The sequence below is a fragment of the Ranitomeya imitator genome, chromosome 3 (assembly GCF_032444005.1).
Source record: "Ranitomeya imitator isolate aRanImi1 chromosome 3, aRanImi1.pri, whole genome shotgun sequence".
Classification (NCBI taxonomy): domain Eukaryota; kingdom Metazoa; phylum Chordata; class Amphibia; order Anura; family Dendrobatidae; genus Ranitomeya; species Ranitomeya imitator.
Window position 1 is genome coordinate 794,916,425 of NC_091284.1, and position 24,691 is coordinate 794,941,115.

At 46.9% G+C, this 24,691-nt stretch overlaps 1 protein-coding gene across 1 annotated transcript in view; it reads right to left on the reverse strand.

Moving 5' to 3' along the window:
• Positions 1-24,276, reverse strand: part of ANGPTL5 (angiopoietin like 5) — a 62,103-nt gene extending 37,827 nt beyond the window's left edge. Inside the window, exons 1-3 of the mRNA XM_069759917.1 lie at positions 24,244-24,276; positions 6,121-6,286; positions 2,750-2,853 (exon numbers count right to left, since the gene is read on the reverse strand). Coding sequence (XP_069616018.1) covers positions 2,750-2,853; positions 6,121-6,286; positions 24,244-24,276 — 303 coding nt within the window. The remainder of the gene's footprint in view (positions 1-2,749; positions 2,854-6,120; positions 6,287-24,243) is intronic.
• Between the last annotated feature and the right edge of the window lie 415 nt (positions 24,277-24,691).

Below are 24,691 nucleotides of genomic sequence, written 5' to 3' on the forward strand. Positions count from 1 at the left end.
CTTTGGGGGATTAACTCGTCGAGACCGCCTCTGGGATCTGGTGAGGGAAGACTTTGCAGGAGGAGCAGGTTTAGGCGCTTTGAAGGCTTTAACAAAGGCTTCCAGGAAAGCCCCAAGGTCTGAGAGGATTGGATCCCTTGCTTCCCAGAGAGGGTTCATCCAATTCAATGCATCTCCTGCTAGATAGGACAAGATAAATCCTACTTTGAACTCATCAGAAGAAAATTCGGAAGGATTAGCTTCGATATACATCAGACTACGCTCCAGGAACTCCATGCACTCCTCTGGATCCCCATAGTATCTAGGCGGAAGGAGTTTTTCTCTACTGGCAATGTAATCATACAACTCTCTAGAGATTATGAGTGGACCACTAGGAGTAGGTGTAGGCAGATCTTTCAACTGAGTATAAAAACCTTCTGGGGGCCAATACAGGCTAGAAGAGAGTTCATTTTGCTCCGAGAGCAACGGCTCATGGGACTCAGCGGGGACCATGGCCTGAGCAATCTGTAACGCTCGCGCCGAGACTGGTTGGCGCGGGCACCTGGGGGTGTGGCCCCACTGGACCACAGACCGAACTTCCCTGGAAGGGGCGTAACTAAGTAGCTTCCTAGGTGTTCGCTGGAGCCTCTGATGGTGAGGTCAGACTTGTGCAATAGGAAGCTACCAGGTACCACTCCAGGGTGGAGTCGGACTGTGGATGCTGATCCCACCGGGGACAAGACACGGGCAGGCAGGCACGGCTGTGACACTGGCTGACAGACGGGTATGGCAGAGGCCCTGACGGGCGGACTGGCTTGACGGAGATACAGGCAGGCAGATGGGCGCGGCTGGCACTCAGGCAGACAGGCGGGCACGGCTGGCACTGGCAGACAGGACTGATACTCTGGTAGGAACTGGTATTCAGATGGATGTGTGGAAACAGGTAAGAACCTGTTCAGACTGGAGAATATAAAGGAACAGGTAGAGACCTGTAGGGAAAGTTGCAGAATTAAGATAGAGCAAGAGTGGAAGAAAAGCTGAATCGCAGGAGGCGGAGTACGAGTAGAAGGTGGAGCTATGAGCAGAGAAGGAGAAGGCAGAGCAGAGAGCAGAGAAGGAGAAGGCAGAGCAGAGAGTAGAGAAGGAGAAGGCAGAGCCAAGGACGGAGCCGCAGGAGGCGGAGCCAAGAGCGGGGACGCTGGAGGCGGAGCCAAGAGCGGGGACGCTGGAGGCGGAGCCAAGAGCGGGGACGCTGGAGGCGGAGCCAAGAGCGGGGACGCTGGAGGCGGAGCCAAGAGCGGGGACGCTGGAGGCGGAGCCAAGAGCGGGACGCTGGAGGCGGAGCCAAGAGCGGAGACGCTGGAGGCGGAGCCAAGAGCGGAGACGCTGGAGGCGGAGCCAAGAGCGGAGACGCTGGAGGCGGAGCCAAGAGCGGAGACGCTGGAGGCGGAGCCAAGAGCTAAAGACGTAGAACCGCAAGGAGCGGTGCCAGGTGGAACCGCAAGGAGCGGAGCCGTAGAGCAAAGCCACAGAGAGCGGAGCAAGGTCAGAGAGCAGAGCTGAGAGAAAAGCTGAGAGACACAGAGCCACAGGTTGTGGTAGAACTGAGTAGAGAGAAGCAGAGCCACAGACAGTGGCGAACAGAGCAGAAAGATAAGGCAGAGGTACACACAGCTGAGTGGGAACTGACTAATGACAAAGAAGGAGCAGGGACGGACATAGACCAGAGTACAGACAGGAACGGACACGGATACACAAACAGAACACAGATGAAGGCCTGCAATAGTGCAGCCCTCAGAGACAGGAAACACACGACCTGGCAGCTCAGTAGCAAATGCAAACTGCTCCTTTCCTCTGTAGCTCCACCACATACAACAACCCTTCAGGTTCTCTCACTCCTTCCAGAGGCTGCAGCTCCCTCGTAGCTGCCAGGCCTCTCTGTCTGCACTCAGTTCCAGACTTCCTTCTCCTTCTGTGTCTTTCCTAGACTGCCTAGCTCCTCCTCCAGGTCAGGATACATAAAATTTAGGGAAGCTCCCCTGAATCCGGGTCCTGAGCTCCCCCTCTTGGCCTGGATTTGGAATGTATTCTGTGTGGGTGCCTTACCTGGTAAAGAGAACTCCATTGCCTCTGAGCATGACATTACCCTCCCAGAAAGGTAAGCAACACAACATCACTGCAGCAACCGGTCACCTGGGGTGCTGCATATATTTTATATTGAGTTTACAACTAGCAAAAGTGTCCATAGCCTTTAGTATGGCTAGCATATCAGCCATCAGACTAGTAAATAAAGGTGTTGTCTGGTCTTAAACTACCAGTCTGCATTCTCTCTATGTGATTGCAGACTTGTGAATCCTCACATCGCGCACTTCCGGCCACATTCCAACTAGATGAACGTGGCCTAGCTCTATGCAATTGTATTGAGCGAGGCCGGAAACAGTCTAGTCGAAATGTGACCAGGAGTATTGTATACTTGCAATCACATGACCTCCCCCTCTCCCAATGCCAAAGAGCCCTCACAGCATGCGGTGCACATAATGTGAGGATTCACAAGTCTGCAGACTTGTCGTTTATGACCGAACAACCCTTTTAAGAATGATTGATTTAGCATGCATTGTTTGTAATATCCAAAATGAGCAAAGTATACTTATTTAAGGGATAAATCCAAGATGGCAGAGCAAGCGGTCATAGTTAATTAACGAACCGCATTAAAGTGATGTACAAGTATAGAAATTGCAACTCAACATTTGTAAGAAAGAAGTATTTGCACCTGATTCAAGAGGAAATCCAGAGATTTTTGGTGCTCCTCCATCATGCTCTTCAACATCTTCTTTGTACTTCTTGCATAAGTAATTAGAGAGTTTTGAAGATTCTCTGAAGAGAAATAATATTTCGTTTCACAAGTTACAGCTGTGATTTGTATGTGAGGAAACAAGCAGGAAGACTCCAAGTACTTAGATGAGAATTATATAATAATTAACAGAAAATATACTTAATGAGAACCCTACCCACAATATACATCATAGAAAGGAGCTCAAGGTCAGACTGCACTTAACAGAGGAGATGTGGTTGATGATCCACCATGCAGCTATGTTGAAGAGGTGTATATCCCCTTCAATAGCATCATAAACTCTGTTGGACCTTGTGGATCTAGTTGTGGCTGAGGCCCATTATCAAGTCAGGATCTTTTAGAAGCAAAGCTGGAATTCACTTTAACAAAGGAAATAATTATGTTTTCTGCATCTAATTATCCTTATTATAGATGGGCAGGGACCCCGAACACAGACTCCTCCCGGAAATCCACGTTACTGTATGGGTTCAGCAGCCTCAACAAAGCTTGTTGAAAGGCTGGAGCGAAGCCAATTAACAAGCTTTTCCTATGTGGGCACTTTCAGCCCCATCAAAGCCATGTCAAGTGTTGGTACGGCTGTGATTGGCCAGAAAATTATGTTGAAAAAATAAATAAATAAAATAAGACGTGCAGTCCCCCCTATTCTTGATAACCAGTGCAGGTAAAGCTGAAAGTTGCGTGCTGCAGCTGCCAGCTGTCAGCTTTATCGTGGCTAATTATCAAAAATAGAGGGCTCCCCACACCGTGGGGTCCCCTTAATTTTTTATAACCAGCCAAGCTAAATCAGACAGCTGAGGGCTGGTATTCTTAGACTGGAAAGGGGCTATGGATATTGGCCCTCTCCAGCCTAAAACAGCAGTCCGCAGCCATCCCAGAAAAGGCCCATCTATTAGATGCGCCAATTATGGCGCTTTGCCCAGCTACTTCCACTTGCACTGGTGCGGTGGCAAGTGAGGAAATAGTAAATGATTAATGTCAGCTGCTTTTTTGTCCGCTGACATCATGCTCTGGAGTTAGTAATGGAGAGGTGTCTATCAGACATCTCCATTACTAACCCAGTAAGTAAAAAGTAACAAAGACACACACAGAGAAAAGTCCTTTATGTGAACAAAATGCTCCCCCACCCACTTATTCCCATTTATTAATGTAAAAATAAAAAAATCTAAGTTCTACGCACCTCTGCGTTGATACTCTATAATGCTGATGTCCCATGATGATCCCGAACCCCTCTACATCTGGTTGCTTTGCTGAGTGGTGACAAATGTTACCACTCAGCCCGGGAACCAACGCACAGTGAGCTGAGCGTGAGAATTTGCCTGCATATGGCCGGCAGTGATGTCATTAAGGTTACCGCCGGTCACAGGCAGTCGCGTTCTCACACTAACCTCAGTGTGATCTAGCTGCCTTGCTAAGCAGTAACATTACTGATCTCACCACTCAGCAATGCAACCAGATGTAGCTGACTTGGGGCTTGTTGTGAGACATCAGCATTATGGATTATCAGCCGGACAGGTGAGTATAATTTTGATTATTTATTTTTATTTTAATGTTAATAAATGGGAAAAAGAGGGTTATTGTGGGGGAGTGTTTGTTCAATTGAAGGACTTTTTTTGTGTGTGTGTCATTATTCATTTTCAGACACCCCCGTTACTAACCCAGTAAGTAAAAGGTAAAAAAGACAGAGGCAGAGTAAAGTGGGAAGAGCCGGGAAAAGTGTCAGAATTGGCGCATCTAATGGATGCAACTTTTCAGGGGCGACTGCCAGCTGCTATTTTAAGACTGGGGAGGGCCAATATCCATGGCCACTCCCAGTCTGAGAATACCAGCTCCCAGCTATCAGCTTTACCTGTGCTGGTTATGAAAAATAGAGGGGACCCAACACCGTTTACTTTTAATACACACACACTGCACTAATTATCTCACCGACGTAATTATTTCTTTGGACAGGCACCGGATGGCCAATACTCTCATCAGCGTCGTAACGTGTAACACGTAAGGTTAGATCAGAGCCGGTGTTTCTCACACTGTCACACACAACAGCATGGGAAATTCATTTGAATGGGGTTCGGGATCAAGTTTGGGTACTTTTTTGCTACCCAAACTGAACTTTTTTTTTAAATGTTTGGCTGAAACCGACGGACCCTAATACCCACGGGTCTGCCCATCCCTTATCCTGACCATGGAGCCCTCAGAGAACACACCCAAGAAGATACAATCATAGGGCTTGTTGTTACGCGTCATTTGTAGAGCTCTGATTTGCAGACGAGTCGAAATCGACTCCACTATTAACTCTACACTAATTATCTCACTGACATATTTACTTCTATGGACAGGCGCCGGCTGGTGAATACTCTAGTCACCTGCTCTCACTGCATACGATGATGAGAGTAGTACTCATCAGCAGACGCCACACCGGCGGTAACCTTTTCACCGCCGGTCACAGCTGCTGGTTCACATGCTGTCATCTGTGTAAGGTTATAATATGTAAGGTTACCGCTGATATAAGACCATGTTCACACCATCCTTTTTTTTCATGCGGAATCGCCGCGATTTTCCCGCTGCGGGTCCGCAGCTGTTTTCCATGCAGGGTACATTACAATGTACCCTATGGAAAACAGGAACTGCTGTGCCACATTGCGGAAAATCGCGAAAAAAGCCGCGCTGAATTGCCGCGGTAAAAAAGAAGTACCATGTCACTTCTTTTTGCGGAACTGCAGCGGTTCTGCACCCATAGACCTCCATTGTGAGGTCAAACCCGCAGTAAAACCCGCAGATGAAAAATATATATGCGGGTTTTACTGCGGTTTGTGGTGCAGAACCGCTGCAGTGTGGCTGCCCCCCCGTGCCCCAATCCCACCCCCCCGTGCTCCGATGCCACCCCCCGTGCTCCGACGCCCCCCCGTGCCCTAATCTCCCCCCCTTATACTTACCCGGCCTCCCGGTGTCCGTCCGGCCGTCTTCTCCCTGGGCGCCGCCATCTTGCAAAATGGCGGGCGCATGCGCAGTGGTAGGGTTAGGGGTAGGGTTAGGGTTAGGGGTAGGGTATTTTCAGCCATTTTAACCCTAAAAAACTTCCTAGAAAACACACAGACTCTGCATAGAAAACTGCATTAAAAAACGCATCAAAAAACGCATCAAAAAAGCACCAAAAAAGCACCAAAAGCACCAAAAAAAGGACCTGCGTTTTCTGCCAAGAGCTGCGGTTTTTAGTCCTGAAAAAAAAGGAGGGAAATCAGGAACGTGTGAACATACCCTAAGAGCAGGACACGGCAAGCCAAATATGTACTTACTGCACATGCCAAATTTTTGCTCTCGTACTATTAATGACATTTCTCTGCACGTCTGAAAACATTTGTCAGGACTTGTCGTAGCTTCTTTGCTTTTCTTCTTTATTGATGAGGTGACATTTTTGAGCGTCTCCTCCACATCACTGACTGATACTGACCCGACATTACCCTGCAAAGTGACAATAACATTACATAGGCAGGACCCCAATATACACAGTGCACAGGATTGTTTATCCACTGGAAAAAAAGATCTCTGGATAAGGAATAAAATACCCATAAAACGTTACTTTTATTGCTATATTAAACAATATAAGACAAAACATACATGACTAATTTCTGTGAATAAAATACATCTTCAATCTCATAGAAACACTCATGGTCATACCTCGCCATTCACAGGAAACTGAGAAGCATGCAATATAAATGATAGGGGGAAAAACTACCAGAAAAAAAAGACAAAAACAGAACAGAATGGCCAAATTTCAAACATAGTAAATGAGAAAACAGAGAAAAGGAGTGAGCTCATGAATCAGCCACTGGTGTGAGGCATAAAGTCTATTCGTTCCAGAGAGAATATAAGCGTTTAAAGGAATATTGGCATGTTAGATTTGGTGTTGAGGTGTCTAATACTATATTAGTGGAAATATTTAACTGGGGCGTAATGACCGCGGTCACGACAATGCAGGTCGGGGCTCGTGCATTTGGTGGCCTGCTGACTCCAGCACAAAGTTCAACTGGAGGCGAGTCCTCGGGAGCACATCCAGTTGAAGTGTATTATTGTGCACATACCAATGACATCCGTCCGTGGCAATACAATCTGCCAGCCAATAAGAGGAAGGCTTGAGTGTTTTACTACACACCTTAGCTGGACTCATATCTACACTGCTCAATACAGCTATATAATGTCCTCTATGCTGCTGATTTTTCTGAACACGTACTACATAGAGAAAGGAGAGCAGGAATCCCTCATGCATGTGTGTACTGTGTATGCAGATATCATAAATGCTAGTCTTCCCTCACTAGGTCAGAGATGACTGAAAACTAATCTCAATCTCAGAGCATACAAAGCAGTGAAAATGCAAGATACAAGCCATTTAGCGGCCAAAAAGTGCTATTAATAATGTACATTTAAGCAGTGTACTAAATGTTAAAACGCCCTCTCTGGTCAAGGCTTAGCACTACAGTAGAGTGGGAGCTTATGTTCAGGCTTAGCTAGGTTAGCTAGCTAACCATTTCCCTGGCTCCACAATCTTCTTTTTTGCTTTCTCTACATATCTAGCCAAGGCGATACCCACTTGATGTACCTACTACACATATGGGAGAGTGACCCAACCAGAACTGGCTCCTCGTAGCTTTTTATGGCCTCAGATGTCATGTTCCCTGTCTCAACCTCATAGGCATGGCACCCAACTTTGAAGCTTTGTAGAACACAAGTAGTCTTTTTCCATACAGTGATCTCTTCGTCTCTTGTCTCACACCTGTACTTCACCACATTTCCCAGTCTGTCAGTGGCAGCTTCTTCCTATGCTTGGCTGGTCTACCAACACCAGGGATAGCCATGGAGGCAACTTCTTCCTCTCCATGTAGAAATGGCAGCAACCTGAACCTTTGAGAGGGCTGGCCCTCTGTTACCAGGCTATTTTGGAACAAGTAGTTTCTACCTGTGATATTCCTTCTGTGACTGACTCCTAATGGCGTGAAAACCAAGACTCAAATACCCTCTCTGTCTCAATGGCTTTGTCCAGACACGACGTAATTTTGCACTGATAGTCACCATACATCCAGCATCCATCACATATACCTAATTGTTCCAGGATAATCCACTTGTTCACCAAGAAACACAGCCTAGAGCCAACGGTCAGGCGTCCTCCCTGCACACCATAACAAACACCCCACTTCCCAAGTATGTTCCCATAAATGACACCTACACAACATAAGGGCAATAAAGTAGAACAATCAGTTTATTATGCAAAACTAAAAGAAGTGACACACCCAACAAAGATCAACGCCAACATGGCAGAACAAAAAAAAACCAACATACAAATTACTAGTGGGGGCGGACAAGACCAACATTTAACGTAAGAGGGTATCGTAGACTGTTTCCACCCTCGATATCCTGTTCTAAAAAGTCACCAAAAACTAAAGGAACAGCATCCATTAAATGATTGGACATTTGTGATTGTTGTTCCAGAGAAAACCTTTTTTTTCAGCTATGTTATCATAAAAAGTTATAATTGTCAGAATTTGATGAGGCAAAAAAAAAATTAAAAATGAGTCTCTAAAATTGGGTCCTCAAAAGGTTAACCACACAGAGCTATACATTGCTCATATACGACATGTGTGCAAAGTAAGCAGAACCTGAAACCAGAAAACACCTTCTCAAACATTGTGGGACATTTAAAATGTCAAACCTCTCTGAACACAATTGGCAGCAAAAATGCTAAATCTTCCTAACAAGAGCTACAACAGAGCTGGGAGCAGCAGTCGGAGGGCAGGTCACACAAGGCTACATGTTCTCCCACAACATAAAACAAGCACATCTAACAAATGCCCTGGAACCGCAGAAAGACGTTTAAGACTGTTCTCACAGCTTTGTAACGAGCATCTCTGAAGAGAATAATACGTGACATCTATATCGATGAAACCCTGAGAAACACAGGATCTTCTGCCTCTGAAGCTCCATCACTTTGACAGGTTAAGGTCCTCCAGATAGAACTGGTACTTATGGTCTCAGTTGCGATGATGGAAGGCGGACAGTGTCTATATAGGTCCACGATCACATATGGGCACAATCACACAGAAGAGGTGCATCAGTCACGTGAACCTGGGATGGGTGTTATAAAGGAGACAGTCTTTTCTACTCGCGGAAATGTGGTCAGTGGTTGGAGCTGAGCACATACTACCACCTGGGGTGTTGCGTTACTGTTGACGGGGATCAGAAGGTCGGAGATTTACTGCTGCTGTAGAGACTAAAAATGTGAGGTATATGTGGCCGGAGCAGAGGGGAGAGAGTAGGGTCTTGCAGTGGTGCAAACCTTGATGAGATGCTGTTAAGTCCACCAGACAAAGTCAATCAAACCCATCAACAGTGGTGTACACAGAAATTATGGAGCCTTATAGCAAACTTTCTAATAGGACCTTTTTGATAACCCTTCCCAGAAAAAAAATATTTGACCATGCAGGTGAGGTCACAAAAGGGCAGACAGTGAGGAAAAAGAGGATTTAGTCAGCCACCAATTGTGCAAGTTATCCCACATCATAGGTAGACTACAAGTATGAGAGTCAAAATGAGAAAACAAATCCAGAAAATCACCTTGTCTGATTTGGCAAGATTTATTTGGCAAATTATGGTGGAAAATAAGTATTTGGTCACCTACAAACATGCAAGATTTCTGGCTCTTACAGACCTGTAACAACTTCTTTAAGAGGCTCCTCTGTCCTCCACTCATTAAATGAAGTAATGGCAACTGTTTGAACTTGTTATCAGTATGAAACACACCTGTCCACAACCTGAAACAGTCACACTCCAAACTCCACTATGGTGAAGACCAAAGAGCTGTCAAAGGACACCAGAAACAATATTGTAGCCCTGCACCAGTCTGGGAAGACTGAATCTGCAATAGGCAAGCAGCTTGGTGTGATGAAATCAACGGTGGGAGCAATAATAAGAAAATGGAAGACATACAAGACCACTGATAATCTCCCTCTATCTGGGGCTCCACGCAAGATCTCACCCCATGGGGTCAAAATGATCACAAGAACGGTGAGCAAAAATCCCAGAACCACACGGGGGGACCTAGTGAATGACCTGCATAGAGCTGGGACCACCTTTACAAAGTCTACCATCAGTAACACACTATGCTGCTAGGGACTCAGATGCTGCAGTAAAAGACGTGTCCCTCTGCTTAAGCCAGTACATGTCCGGGCCCGTCTGAAGTTTGCTAGAGAACATTTGGATTACCCAGAATAGTATTAGGAGAATTTCAAATTGTCTGATTAAACCAAAGTAGAACTGTTTGGTATAGACAAAACTTGTCATGTTTGGAGGAGACAGAATGCTGAGTTGCATTCCAAGAACACCATACCTACTGTGAAGCATGGGGGTGGCAACATCATGCTTTGGGGCTGTTTCTCTGCAAAGGGACCAGGATGACTGATCCGTGTACATGAAAGAATGAATGGGGCCATGTATCATGAGATTTTGAGTGCAAACCTCCTTCCATCAGCAAGGGTATTGAAGATGAAACAAGGATAGGTCTTTCAGCATGATAATGATCCCAAGCACACTGCCAGGGCAATGAAGGAGTGGCTTCTTAAGAAGCATATGAAGGTCCTGGAGTGGCCAAGCCAGTCTCCAGATCTCAACCCTATAGAAAACCTTTAAAGGGAGTTGAAAGTCCGTGTTGCCCAGTGACAGGCCCAAAACATCAATGCTCTAGAGATCTGCCTGGAGGAATGGGCTAACATACCACCAACAGTGTGTGCCAACCTTGTGAAGACTTACAGAAAACGTTTGACCTCTGTCATTGTCACAAAGGATATATGACGAAATATTGAGATGAACTTTTGTTAATGACGAAATACTTATTTTCACCATAATTTGCTAAATAAATCTTGCCAAATCAGATATGATTTTCTGGATTTGTTTTCTCATTTTGACTCTCATGGTTGTGGTCTGCCTATGATGTCAATTACAGGCTCTCTCATCTTTTTAAAGGGAATCTGTCACCTCATTTTGCCAATATAAACTGTAGCCACCGCCATCAGGGGCTTATCTACAGCATTCTGTAATGCATTCTGTAATGCTGTAGATAAGCCCCCGATTTAAACTGAAAGAAAAGAAAAACAAGTTGGATTATACTCACCCAGGGGCGGTCCCAGTTCGGGTCCGGCACCTCCCATCTTCATACGATGTCGTCATCCTCTTTGCTTCTGTTCCGGCTCCTGCGCAGGCGAACTGATTTGCCCTGTTGAGGGCAGAGCAAAGTACTGCAGTGCGCAGGCGCTGGGCCTCTCTGACCTTTCCTGGCACCTGCGCACTGCAGTACTTTACTCTGCCCTCAACAGGGCAGAGAATTACACCTGCACAGGAGCCACGACAGAAGCAAGGAAGAGGACGTCATTGCATGAAGATGGTAGGCGCCGGACCCAGACCTGCGACGCCCATCGGACCCAGACCGCACCGGACCGCCCCGCGTGAGTATAATCTAACTTGTTTTTCTTATCTTTCAGGATAAATCGGGGGCTTATCTACAGCATTACAGAATGCTGTAGCTAAGCCCCTAATGGCGGTGGTCGCAGTTTATACTGGCAAAATGAGGTGACAGATTCCTTTTAAGTGGGAGAACATGCACAATTGGTTGCTGACTAAATACTTTTTTTTCCCCACTGTACCTTCCATTATTAAAGGGGTTGTGTCCCAAACAAAAGTTCATTTTAATCAACAGATCTTGGAATAAGAATAATCTCCACAATTGGATGTGCATAAATAAAATGTTCCTGTGCTAAGATATTCTTATAAATGTGTCCCTGCTGTGTACTGTGTAATGGCCGTGTCTGAATGTGCAGGAACATGGTCTGGGGGAAGAAAAAAAAGTATGCAGACATTACAGCAGGAGATTGCAGCTGATTCTTTCTCTGATGTAAAAAATTGTTTAAAAACAGGAAGGGAAATATTTTACTTACAAAAATAATTATTTACGATCCTGTGCTGAATTGTCTATATACACTGCTCAAAAAAATAAAGAGAACACTAAAATCCCACATCCTAGATATCACTGGATGAAATATTACAGTTGTAAATCTTTATTCATTACATAGTGGAATGTTTTGAGAACAATAAAACCTAAAAATTATTAACGTAAATCACAACTAATATCCCACGGAGGTCTGGAGTTGGAATGATGCTCAAAATCAAAGTGGAAAATGAAGTTACAGGCTTATCCAACTACAATGGAAATGCCTCAAGACAAGGAAATGATGCTCAGTAGTGTGTGTGGCCTCCACCTGCCAACAACGTAGCAGACAGGCGGTCCACAACCAGACAGGCCCTTCTGGCATTTGCCAGAATTGCCAGATGGCCAGTCCGGCCCTGATCCTGAGGGATCTCCTCCCAGACCTGGACTAAAGCATCCACCAACTCCTGGACAGTCTGTGGTTCAATGTGACGTTGGTGGATGGTACGAGACATGATGTCCCAGATGTGTTCAATCGGATTCAGGTCTGGGGAAAGGATGAACCAGCCTTCATCTTGCAGGAACTGCTGACACACTACAGCCACATGAGGTCTGGCATTGTCCTGCATTAGGAGGAACCCAGGGCCAACCGCACTGGCGTACGGTCTCACAAGGTGTCTGAGGATCTCATCTCGGTACCTAATGGCAGTCAGGCTACATCTGGCGAGTACATTGAGGGCTGTGTGGCCCCCAAAGAAATGCCACCCCACACCATTACTGACCCACTGCCAAACTGGTCATGCAGAAGGATGTTGCAGGCAGCAGATCGCTCTCCACGGCGTTTCCAGACTCTGTCACGTCTGTCACATGTGCTCAGTGTGAACCTGCTTTCATCTGTGAAGAGCACAGGGCGCCAGTGGTGAATTTGCCAATCCTGGTGTTCTGTGGCAAATGCCAAGCATCCTGCACAGCGTTGGGCTGTGAGCACAACCCCCATCTGTGGATGTCGGGCACTCAGACCATCCTCATGGAGTTGGTTTCTAACCGTTTGTGCAGACACATGCACAATTGTGGCCTGCTGGAGGTCATTTTGCAGGGCTCTGGCAGTGCTGGTCATCATAGTGGCATTGCTTTCCTCACGGGGAGAGTGATGTCACGCTTGGAACCAAGGGAATATCTCTTCTATCAGGTAAACACAATGCCCACAATATATTCACACTCCAGGCCAGAAGGGGGAGCCCTGAACCTGGTTTTCAGGGGAACTCCCCTATTTAAATATTTTGGTTTGGAGGGAAAGTCGGTCAGAGAGTGGGGGAAGGCCAGAGAGGAACTTGTCAAGGAACATCAGCTCAGGCGGAGTTGGTAAGGAAGGAGGATAGCTGAGTAGATGTAGGAGTCTGCAGCTCCTGGCAGAAAGAGAGATAAAGGACTGAGGGGCCATGCAGCCATGACAAAGAGCTGCAACTCCTGGACAGAGATAACACAGAAAGACGAACAGATTTGTAGCGAGCGTGCAGGAGAGTGATGCACAGGCGAGTGACAACTGGGGAGGACAGCTGCGATTGGGCTACCTCCCTGCAAAGCACAGATACCGGTAGCCGGAAGACCGAAGTTGTGAGGGACTCCAAGACTTACAGCAGAAACTGGCAGCACAGCTGAACTACACGTAATCTGTCTGCCCTAATACCCAGGAGACACAGTGGCGCATAGAGCCCGGGTCGTGATAGAGACCGTCTAAAAAGGCTAGAGCCACCTGTCATATAGGTTTGTGTCCCACCTTTAAGGAGGACAGAGAGAACTTTAAGGAACTTGCCAGAAGCCATAGGCAGTAAGGGACTACAACACCACGCTAATAGGAAGGCTTTTAACTCCACCTGGTAAAGGGGACACTGAATTTGCTTCCAAGCGGGCCGGACCCTGCTTGTACCTGTGATCTGGTGCCCTGGACTGCGGTTGCCTGAAGCCTTCAGTAAACCAGGTAAAGAGACTGCAAACCTGTGTCCTCTCTTCTTTACTGCACCACTCACCATCCTCATCTACACACCAGGAGCCCTGGTGACCTACTTCACCTGTGAGAAGGTATACCATCTAGCTGCCATAACATCACCCCAGAGGACCCCTTTAAGCAGTGTTGGTCCCCACTGACCGAACACCACAGGTGACGTCATGAACACAAACTTTATTCAAAACCCCTTTAAGGACATCCCCTTTTACATGGGTGCCCAGAGCCAGGGACCGGGTCGCCGCCACCGTGACATCCCCTTTAGGTACCAGACCTCCTTGCACAAAGGCTGAGGGAGCGGTCCTGTGGCTGGGTTGTTGCCCTCCTACTGCCCCCTGCACGTCTCCTGGTAGTGCCTCCAGCCTCTGGAAACTACGTAGACAGACACAGCAAACCTTCTTGCCACAGCTCGCATTGATGTGCCATCCTGGATGAGCTGCACTACCTGAGCCAATTGTGTGGGTTGTAGAGTACGTCTCATGCTACCAGGAGTGTGAAAGCACAACCAACATTCAAAAGTGACAAAACATCAGCCAGAAAGCATTGGTACTGAGATATGGTCTGTGGTCCCCACTTGCAGAACCACTCCTTTATTGAGTGTGTCTTGATAATTGCCAATAATTTCCATCTGTTGTCTACTCCATTTGCATAACAGCATGTGAAATTGATTGTCAATCAGTGTTGGTTCCAAAGTGGACAGTTTGATTTCACAGAAGTTTGATTTACTTGGAGTTATATTGTTTAAGTTTTCCCTTTTTTTTTTTGAGCAGCGTACTTCCCCTTCTCCTGCCCAGGACTTGTGGTAGGATCAGACCATGTTCCTTCACGGTCAGACACGGCCATTACACAGTACACAGCAGGGGCACATTTATAAGATTAAAAAAATGTTCCTGTGCTAAGATAAACACATCCAATTATGGAGTTTATTTTTCTTCCAAGATCTATTGATTTAAATATACAGTGGGCATGGAAAGTATTCAGACCCCTTTAAATTTTTCACTCTTTGTTTCATTGCAGCTATTTGGTAAATTCAAAAAAGTTCATTTTTTTCTCATTAATGTACATTCTGCACCCCATCTTGACAGAAAAAAAAGAAATGTAGAAATTTGTGCAAATTTAATTAAAAAGAAAAACTCAAATATCACATGATCATAAGTATTCAGACCCTTTGCTCAGACACTCATATTTAAGCCTGATCCTGTCCATTTCCTTGTGATCCTCCTTGAGATGGTTCTACTCCTTCATTGGAGTCCAGCTGTGTGTAATTAAACTGATAGGACTTGATTTGGAAAGGCGCACACCTGTCTATATAAGACCTCACAGCTCACAGTGCATGTCAGACCAAATGAGAATCATGAGGTCAAAGGAACTGGCCAAGGAGCTCAGTGACAGAATTGTGGCAAGGCACAGATCTGGCCAAGATTACAACAGAATTTCTGCAGTACTCAAGGCTCCTAAGAGCACAATGGCCTCCATAATCCTTAAATAGAAGAAGTTTGGGACCACCAGAAGTCTTCCTAGACCTGGCCAAACTGAGCAATCGTGGGAGAAGAGCCTTGGTGAGAGAGGTAAAGAAAAACTACAAGATCACTGTGGCTGAGCTCTAGAGATGCAGTAGGGAGATGGGAGAAAGTTCCACAAAGTCAACTATCACTGCAGCCTTCCATCAGTCGGGCCTTTAGGGCAGAGTGGTGCAATGAAAGCCTCTCCTCAGTGCAAGACATATGAAAGCCGCATAGAGTTTGCTAAAAAAAACCACATGAAGGACTCCCAGACTATGAGAAATAAGATTCTCTGGTCTGATGAGATGAATACAGACCTTTTTGGTGATAATTCTAAGCGGTATGTGCAGGGCCGTATTTAGAGTTTCTGCTGCCCTAGGCACTTTTAGTGCTGCCTCCCCTTTGGTGAGTATGACACTATCGGCAGTGACTTTGGCTGCAATAATCGCTGATGTTAAAGTCGCCTTTTGCAGCAGATCTGGAAGTTTTTCTGCATCTGCCGCGTAAGGGATCACTTAACGGCAACACTGCGTTCGGCCTCATACATTCCCTATGAGACTTGAGGACATGTGCGGTACTTGCGGTTTTCCCGCGATCCGGCAAATGTGGTACTTGCAGCAATAGAAAAAAAATGCTGCTAGCATTGGTTTTTTGTCTCACCGCAAGTGCAAAACTGCAATTTCCGCACATGTCCACAAGTAGCCATCACTACCTGTCCCTGCACCTTGCTAGCTCATCCCTCACCATCCCTCTCTGACCTAAAACTACACTATAAAGCTTTAGAAAAACAATTAACTGACATATTCCTATGATAATGAGGCTGCAGGCCAGTGGCGTAGGAAGGGGGGTGCGGGGGGGGCGGTCCGCCCCGGGCGGCACAATGCTGGGGGCGGCCGGCGCTGCAGGAGAAGAAGATTAAAAAAAAAAAAAAGACGCCCCTTTAAATCTTCGGGCGGCGCCGTCCGCCGCCACGACCAGGGCCAGCTCCCCCCACCCCCGCCCCCCGCTCTAATACTCACCTCTCCTGGTTCCTGTGGCTTCAGCGTCCTCTGACTCTGCGACGTCTCAGAGCAGAGGGCGCGATGACGTCACTACTGTGCGCGCCGCTCTGCCTCTCTGTCCTGAGCGTCGCAGAGCCGGAGAGACGCTGACTGCACCGGACCTGCGCTGGGAACGGGAGAGGTGAGGATTTTACTTTTTTTTTTTTTTCTTTATTTCTGACTGTCTGGGGCTGGGGCAATGCTGGAGACCATGGGGCAGAATGCTGGACACACTGGGGCAATACAGGAGACCATGGGGCAGATTGCTGGACACACTGGGGCAATACAGGAGACCATGGGGCAGATTGCTGGACACACTGGGGCAATACAGGAGACTATGGGGCAGATTGCTGGACACACTGGGGCAATACAGGAGACCCTGGGGCAGATTGCTGGACACACTGGGGCAATACTGGAGACCCTGGGGCAGATTTCTGGACACATTGAGGCAATGCTGGAGATCCTGGGGCAGACTTCTGGACACACTGGGGCAATGCTGGACACTGGGGCAGATTGCTGGACACACTGGGGGTAATATACTGGACACACTGGGGCAATGCTGGACACTGGGGGTAATATGCTGGACACACTGGGGCAGACTGCTGGACACACTGGGGAAAGGCTGGACACTGGGGCAGATTGCTGGACACACTGAGGGCAGATTGCTGGACACACTGGGGGTAATATGCTGGACATACTGGGGCAGATTGCTGGACACACTGGGGGTAATATGCTGGACACACTGGGGCAGATTGCTGGACAACATGGGGGTAATATGCTGGACACACTGGGGGCAGGACTTGAGGCATGGGCAGAATGTAGATACGGGGCATGATTGGAGACACGGGGCAGGATTGGATCATGGGGCAGGACGGATACGATGGAGGCTGGTGGGGCAGGATGGGGAGATCATATGGGGTAGAATGGATACTCATGAGGGCAGGATACGACAACATATGGCTGGAGCCAGGAATGAGATAAACGGGGCCAGGGTGGGGAATAATTAAGGGATATTGTTACTGCAGTGATGTATTTATTTTATTTTTTGAGTATACTGTTTTAAATGGGGGGGCGGTCCTGTTACTGTGCAGAGTGACACTATATCACCTTTTTTTCTTCATGTGGTGTAATGTAGAAGTTGTGAAAAATTAAGTAATGTGTTCTGCAAGCGGAGCTCGAGATAACTGTGTTATTTCCTGCAGAAACGAGTCCTGGCTGGAAGGAATGATGGCGGTCTGTGCTGGATGAAAGATGAAGGACTTCACCTAGAGACGTCACTGGTGAGTCAGTGTTACCTATACACTGACACTATACACTGTATACTATATAGAGGTCCTGTGTATAATGTCACCAGTGATCTCTGTATTACCTCTACACAGACACTGCATACTAAGTACAGATCTCCTGTGAATACTGGCACTTATGGTGATAGTATTGTGTTTTTTTTTTATTACTGATCAGTATTGTAGTATTCAGTCACTATGTGGTGGTAATATGTGGTCTGGAAATGGTGCGGTGGTATTTGTCCCTTGTATGTAGTATTATTCGGTCACTATGTGGCCTGGTCATGGTGTGGTGGTATTAAGTCACAGGTGTGGCATGTGGGGATGACACCATTAGGCCCAGTTTAAGTTCTACAAAACAGGAAAACCATTTTTGGTAACCTTTGTGTGTATTGAGCTGGGGGGGGATGGGGGGGGGGGCGCCAAACTCGGGAACAGCCCCGGGCGGCAAAAGCTCTAGCTACGCCTCTGCTGCAGGCTACAGCGTAGACTAGGACGGGCAATCTCCGGGTCTCCATTCTCTCTCTGTGCACACCCTTAGTCCCTGCCTCACTGCCTGTGCACAGACCTCCCTCCACCGGACCCGGTAATCACCGCTCGCAGTGGCATACCGGCAGAGGTGTATCTAGGGTTTCTGGCACCAGGGGCAAGAATCCATTTTGGTGCCTCCCCTCCGCCAAGGACATATGCGATTTGCACACTTAGTCATGTACCCACGAGCTCTTCTCCCTAATGCTCTCAATGTTCAGTGAAAAACTGAGAGAAGCAGAAGAGAAGCTCGATGTCACAGGACCAGAAGTATGAAAATCGCATATGAGTGAAGTGTCCATGTGACGACTGCTGGAACCTGCAGAGCTGAATCCTGACATCGCAGCTTCTGAATTCTCACAACTCATGCACTGCACACTTTTAGGATTCTCCCTTGCCGGTGGACAGTCATGTCAGCACAAGTATGCGATTTGTATACTTCTGACCACATTCCGACTAGACGTGCCGACCTCGCTCAGTTCATTTCCATTAAGTGAGGCCACACATATCTAGTCAGCACGTGACCGAATGTATCTAAATCGCCAGCACGAGAGAGTCCTGACAGTGTGCAGAGCACTGTGAGAAGTCAGAATTCTGCAGTCACAAAGAATAACTGCAGCCTCATCACAAACCTGGACATCCCCTTTAATGCTCCTAATATAAATAAAAACAAGAGAGTTAGTTAGTATCAGAAATAACATTTACATCCAGGTGCCTTATAGATGATGTTGTCTCTGGAGTCGTTCTCCTTCTTTTCTTCATCTTGTCCAGACCCCATGATGAGTTTTCTCATTCACAGACGTCTCTGCAGACTTCCATCTTCTCCGCTCTTTTGCAGAAAATCTCCACATGATGCCCTTAAAGATACAAGTGTCATTATAATGCTCCTGAATAAAATATTGCCCCTCATTATATTGTCTGCATAAAATATGACCCCCACATTGTCCCTCTTATGGTTCATGCTCTTCACACTGACCTCCCCTTTCCATACCGGACCTCTCTTCACACTGTCCTCTTACAATGTGTCCCCCCTATAGGGCCCAGTATTTATACTCCATATTTATACTCCATCCTCCCACCCTGCATCCATGGCTCCCCCACCCTGCGTGCATGGCTCCCCCATCCTCCCACCCTGCGTGCATGGCTCCCCCATCCTCCGTGCATGGCTCTTGCATCGTCCCACCCTGCGTGCATGGCTCCCCCATCCTCCGTGCATGGCTCTTCCATCGTCCCACCCTGCGTGCATGGCTCCCCCATCCTCCGTGCATGGCTCTTCCATCGTCACACCCTGCGTGCATGGCTCCCCCATCCTCCGTGCATGGCTCTTCCATCGTCCCACCCTGCGTGCATGGCTCCCCCATCCTCCGTGCATGGCTCTTGCATCGTCCCACCCTGCGTCCATGGCTCCCCCATCCTCTCACCCTGCGTCCATGGCTCCCCCATCCTCTCACCCTGCGTCCATGGCTCACCCATCCTCTCACCCTGCGTCCATGGCTCCCCCATCCTCCGTGCATGGCTCTTGCATCGTCCCACCCTGCGTGCATGGCTCCCCCATCCTCCGTGCATGGCTCTTCCATCGTCCCACCCTGCGTGCATGGCTCCCCCATCCTCCGTGCATGGCTCTTGCATCGTCCCACCCTGCGTGCATGGCTCCCCCATCCTCCGTACATGGCTCTTCCATCGTCACACCCTGCGTGCATGGCTCCCCCATCCTCCGTGCATGGCTCTTCCATCGTCCCACCCTGCGTCCATGGCTCCCCCATCCTCTCACCCTGCGTCCATGGCTCCCCCATCCTCTCACCCTGCGTCCATGGCTCACCCATCCTCTCACCCTGCGTCAATGGCTCCCCCATCCTCTCACCCTGCGTCCATGGCTCCCCCATCCTCCTCCCTGACATATATACAAGACCCATATATCTATATACTCAGGACATATACACACACACACACACACATATATACAAGACACATATCTACAGTTAGGTCCATATATATTTGGACAGAGACAACATTTTTCTAATTTTGGGTATAGAGATTACCACAATGAACTTTAAACAAAACAATTCAGATGCAGTTGAAGTTCAGACTTTCAGCTTTCATTTGAGGGTATCCACATTAAAATTGGATGAAGGGTTTAGGAGTTTCAGCTCCTTAACATGTGCCGCCTTGTTTTTAAAGGGACCAAAAGTAATTGGACAATTGACTCCAATGCTATTTCATGGACAGGTGTGGGCAATCCCTTCGTTATGTCATTCTCAATTAAGCAGATAAAAGGCCTGGAGTTGATTTGAGGTGTGGTGCTTGCATTTGGAAGGTTTTGCTGTGAAGTAAACATGCGGTCAAAGGAGCTCTCCATGCAGGTGAAACAAGTCATCCTTAAGCTGCGAAAACAGAAAAAAACCCATTTGAGAAATTGCTACAATATTAGGAGTGGCAAAATCTACAGTTTGGTGCATCCTGAGAAAGTAAGAAAGCACTGGTGAACTCATCAATGCAAAAAGACCTGGGCGCCCACGGAAGACAACAGTGGTGGATGATCGCAGAATAATCTCCATGGTGAAGAGAAACCCCTTCACAACAGCCAACCAAGTGACCAACACTCTCCAGGAGGTCGGCGTATCAATATCCAAATCTACCATAAAGAGAAGACTGCAGGAAAGTAAATACAGAGGGTTCACTGCACGGTGCAGCCACTCATAAGCATCAAGAATAAAAAGGCTAGACTGGACTATGCTAAAAACATCTAACAAAGCCAGCACAGTTCTGGAAGAACATCCTTTGGACAGATGAAACCAAGATCAACCTCTACCAGAATGATGGAAAGAGAAAAGTATGGTGAAGGCGCGGTACAGCTCATGATCCAAAGCATACCACATCATCTGTAAAACACGGCGGAGGCAGTGTGATGGCGCGGGCATGCATGGCTGCCAGTGGCACTGGGTCACTAGTGTTTATTGATGATGTGACACAGGACAGAAGCAGCCGAATGAATTCTGAGGTATTCAGAGCCGCCATACTGTGTGCTCAGATCCAGCCAAATGCAGCCAAACTGACTGGTCGTCGTTTCATACTACAGATGGACAATGACCCAAAACATAAAGCCAAAGCAACCGAGGAGTTTATTAAAGCAAAGAAGTGGAATATTCTTGAATGGCCCAGTCAGTCATCTGATCTCAACCCAATTGAGCAGCATTTCACTTGTTAAAGCCTAAACTTCAGACAGAAAGGCCCACAAACAAACAGCAACTGAAAACCACCGCAGTGAAGGCCTGGCAGAGCATCAAAAAGGAGGAAACACGGCGTCTGGTGATGCCCATGAGCTCAAGACTTCAGGCAGTCATTGCCAACAAAGGGTTTTCAACCAAGCACTAAAAATGAACATTTTCTTTAAAATTATTGAATCTGTCCAATTACTTTTGGTCCCTTAAAAAACAGGGTGGCACATGTTAAGGAGCTGAAACTCCTAAACCCTTTATCCAATATTAATCTGGATACCCTCAAATGAAAGTCTGAAAGTCTGAACTTCAACTGCATCTGAATTGTTTTGTTTAAAATTCATTGTGGTAATGTCTATAACCAAAAGTAGAAAAATGTTGTCTCTGTCCAAATATATATGGACCTAACTGTATATACTCAGGACACATATATATATACAGGACACATATCTATATACTCAGGGCATATATACACAGGACACACACATATATATAGGACACATATCTATATACTCAGGACATATATACACACACATATATACAGGACACAGCTATATACTCAGGACATATATACACAGGACACACACATATCTATATATTCAGGACATATATACATAGGAGACACACATACATACATGACACATCTATATACTCAGGACATATATACAGAGGACACACATACATACAGGACACATATATCTATATACTCAGGACATATATATACACAGGACACACACATATATATATATATATATATATATACAGGACACATATATCTATATACTCAGGACATATATACACAGGACACACATATATATACAGACAGGTGCAGGTGCCTGGATCCCACGTTCCTTATCTCTGTGACCCGGTGACCCGCCGCCTCCTCCTCTCACACCCGCAGGGTGGCGCCTCCTGCCGGTAATGATGTTGGCCACTGAGGAGCGGAGACATATGGAGACACATGGAGCTTCCGGCCGGGCTCCCGGCTCCTGTCCCCGGGAAGGATGCAGCGTCACTGCCGGATCTGGACGAGGAGAAGCTGCTGAGCGCCCTGCACACTGCACACCCGATACCTGCAGCTGCGGGTGTATGTGTGAGTGACCGGAGATCGCGACAGCCCCCCGCACACTGCGGACAGAGCCTACAGGTGCCAGAGATCACTCAGCTCACCCCAAGGTGTAACCAATATATACCCCACCCCCACTATACACCCGACCCCCCATTATATAACCCTGTCATACTCACCTTTCTCTCACCGCACAGCGCAGAACTTCCCGGCATCTCTGCAGCGTCTTCCTTCCTGTATGAGCGGTCACGTGGTACCGCTAATTAAGGTGATGAATATGCGCATATTCATCACCTTTAATTAGCGGTACCACGTGACCGCTGAAGACAGGACGGTGAGACGGAGTTGCAGCCATCGCTGGAGGAAGGTGAGTATGACGTCTTCAGGGAGGGCGGGGGAAGGAGGGCGGGAGGGAGGCAGGAGGGGGGGGCGGGCACTTGACCCCAGACTTTTATAGAAAAAAAAAAAAAAAACCTTGCTCAATTGCGCCCCCCCGCATCCTGCCGCCCTAGGCACGTGCCCTCAAGTGCCTAGTGGCAAATACGGCCCTGGGTATGTGTGGAGAAAACCAGGCACTGCTCATCACCTGACCAATACAATCCCAACAGTGAAACATGGTGGTGGCAGCATCATGCTATGGGGGTGTTTTTCAGCTGCAGGGACAGGACGACTGGTTGTCATTGAAGGAAACATGAATGCGGCCAAGTACAGAGATATCCTGGATGAAAACCTCTTCCAGAGTGCTCTGGACCTCAGACTTGGCTGAAGGTTCACCTTCCAACAAGACAATAGTCCTAAGCACACAGCTAAAATAACAAAGGAGCGGCTACAGAACAACTCTGTGACCATTCTTGACCGGCCCAGCCAGAGCCCTGACCTAAACCCAATGGAGCATCTCTGGAGAGACTTGAAAATGGCGTCCACCAATGTTCACCATCCAACCTGAAGGAACTGGAGAGGATCTGCATGGAAGAATGGCCGAGGATCCCCAAATCCAGGGGTGAAAAACTTGTTGCATCATTCCCAAGAAGACTGATGGCTGTACTAGCTCAAAAGGTGCTTCTACTCAATACTGAGCAAAGGGTCTGAATACTTATGACCATGTGATATTTCAGTTTTTCTGTTTTTTCAGTCTAGATGGGGTGCAGAGTGTACATTAATGAGAAAAAAGTGAACTTTTTTGAATTTACCAAATGGCCGCAATGAAACAAAGAGTGAAAAATTTAAAGGGGTCTGAATACTTTCTGTACCCACTGTACAGTATATGCAATGTCTGTCTCTTTATGAAAACTGTGCTCATACATAAGGCACTTCTGCACGTCTATGACTATTTTTTATAATGACGTAGATGTTTATTTTAGTTTTAGAGATAAAAAAAAAGTACCATCGTCACACATCACTACCAGGACAGGAGCATAGCCCATGGAAACCACACAAAAAAAATTGGAGATGAATGTTTTAGAAGGGAAAATAAGTAAAACATGATAAAATCATAGCTAGAATTGCAAAAACAAACAAACACAAACAATAATAAAAGGCCGTCATGAATTGTCGAATGTGACCACAATGTCCAAATATTCCACGTGGAAAATAATGTAAAAATAAAAAATAATACTGCCATATACTAGCTAAATACAAGTCGATATAACATTATGTGCTTTATGTAAGCATGGTGCCGCCTGTGGAATTAATGGCGCCACATAAGTGAGGATCATAACTAAATAAGCCATATTTACAAATGATTTTCTGCACGTATCTATGCCGAATTGCGGAATGATGACTTGTTAGTTTTGCAGACAGATCAGATTGATTTACCTTTGCGGCAGGGATGGAATATTCCTCGGTCATCGTGCTTTCTCCTCTACGGAAAACAAGGTGGCAGAAGATCAGTGCAGCGGCACACAGGGGCATCATCTTTTATTTGAAGAGATGCAAAAAAACACTTGAGGAACCTTCCGATTTCCTTCTGAAAGCCCAGCAGACCGCAGGATAGAGAGCTGCAGAAGCAACGCCAACTCTCCCGCCTGGATCCAATCATCACTATAAAGAAAAAAAAAAAAAAGAGCGAAACTTACAGCTAATTTCTAATCTGAAGAGAACGCACTTGTTCTTAATTAGCGCAATTTGGTAAACGACACAACGAGCTTTACGCATTCACCAGCTAGAATAAGGAAAACACCAGAGTGATTCTGAAAATCCTTCTTCTTTCACTGTATAATGTTCATTCTTTTTCAGGGAAAGCTGGTTACATTACAGTGCCACT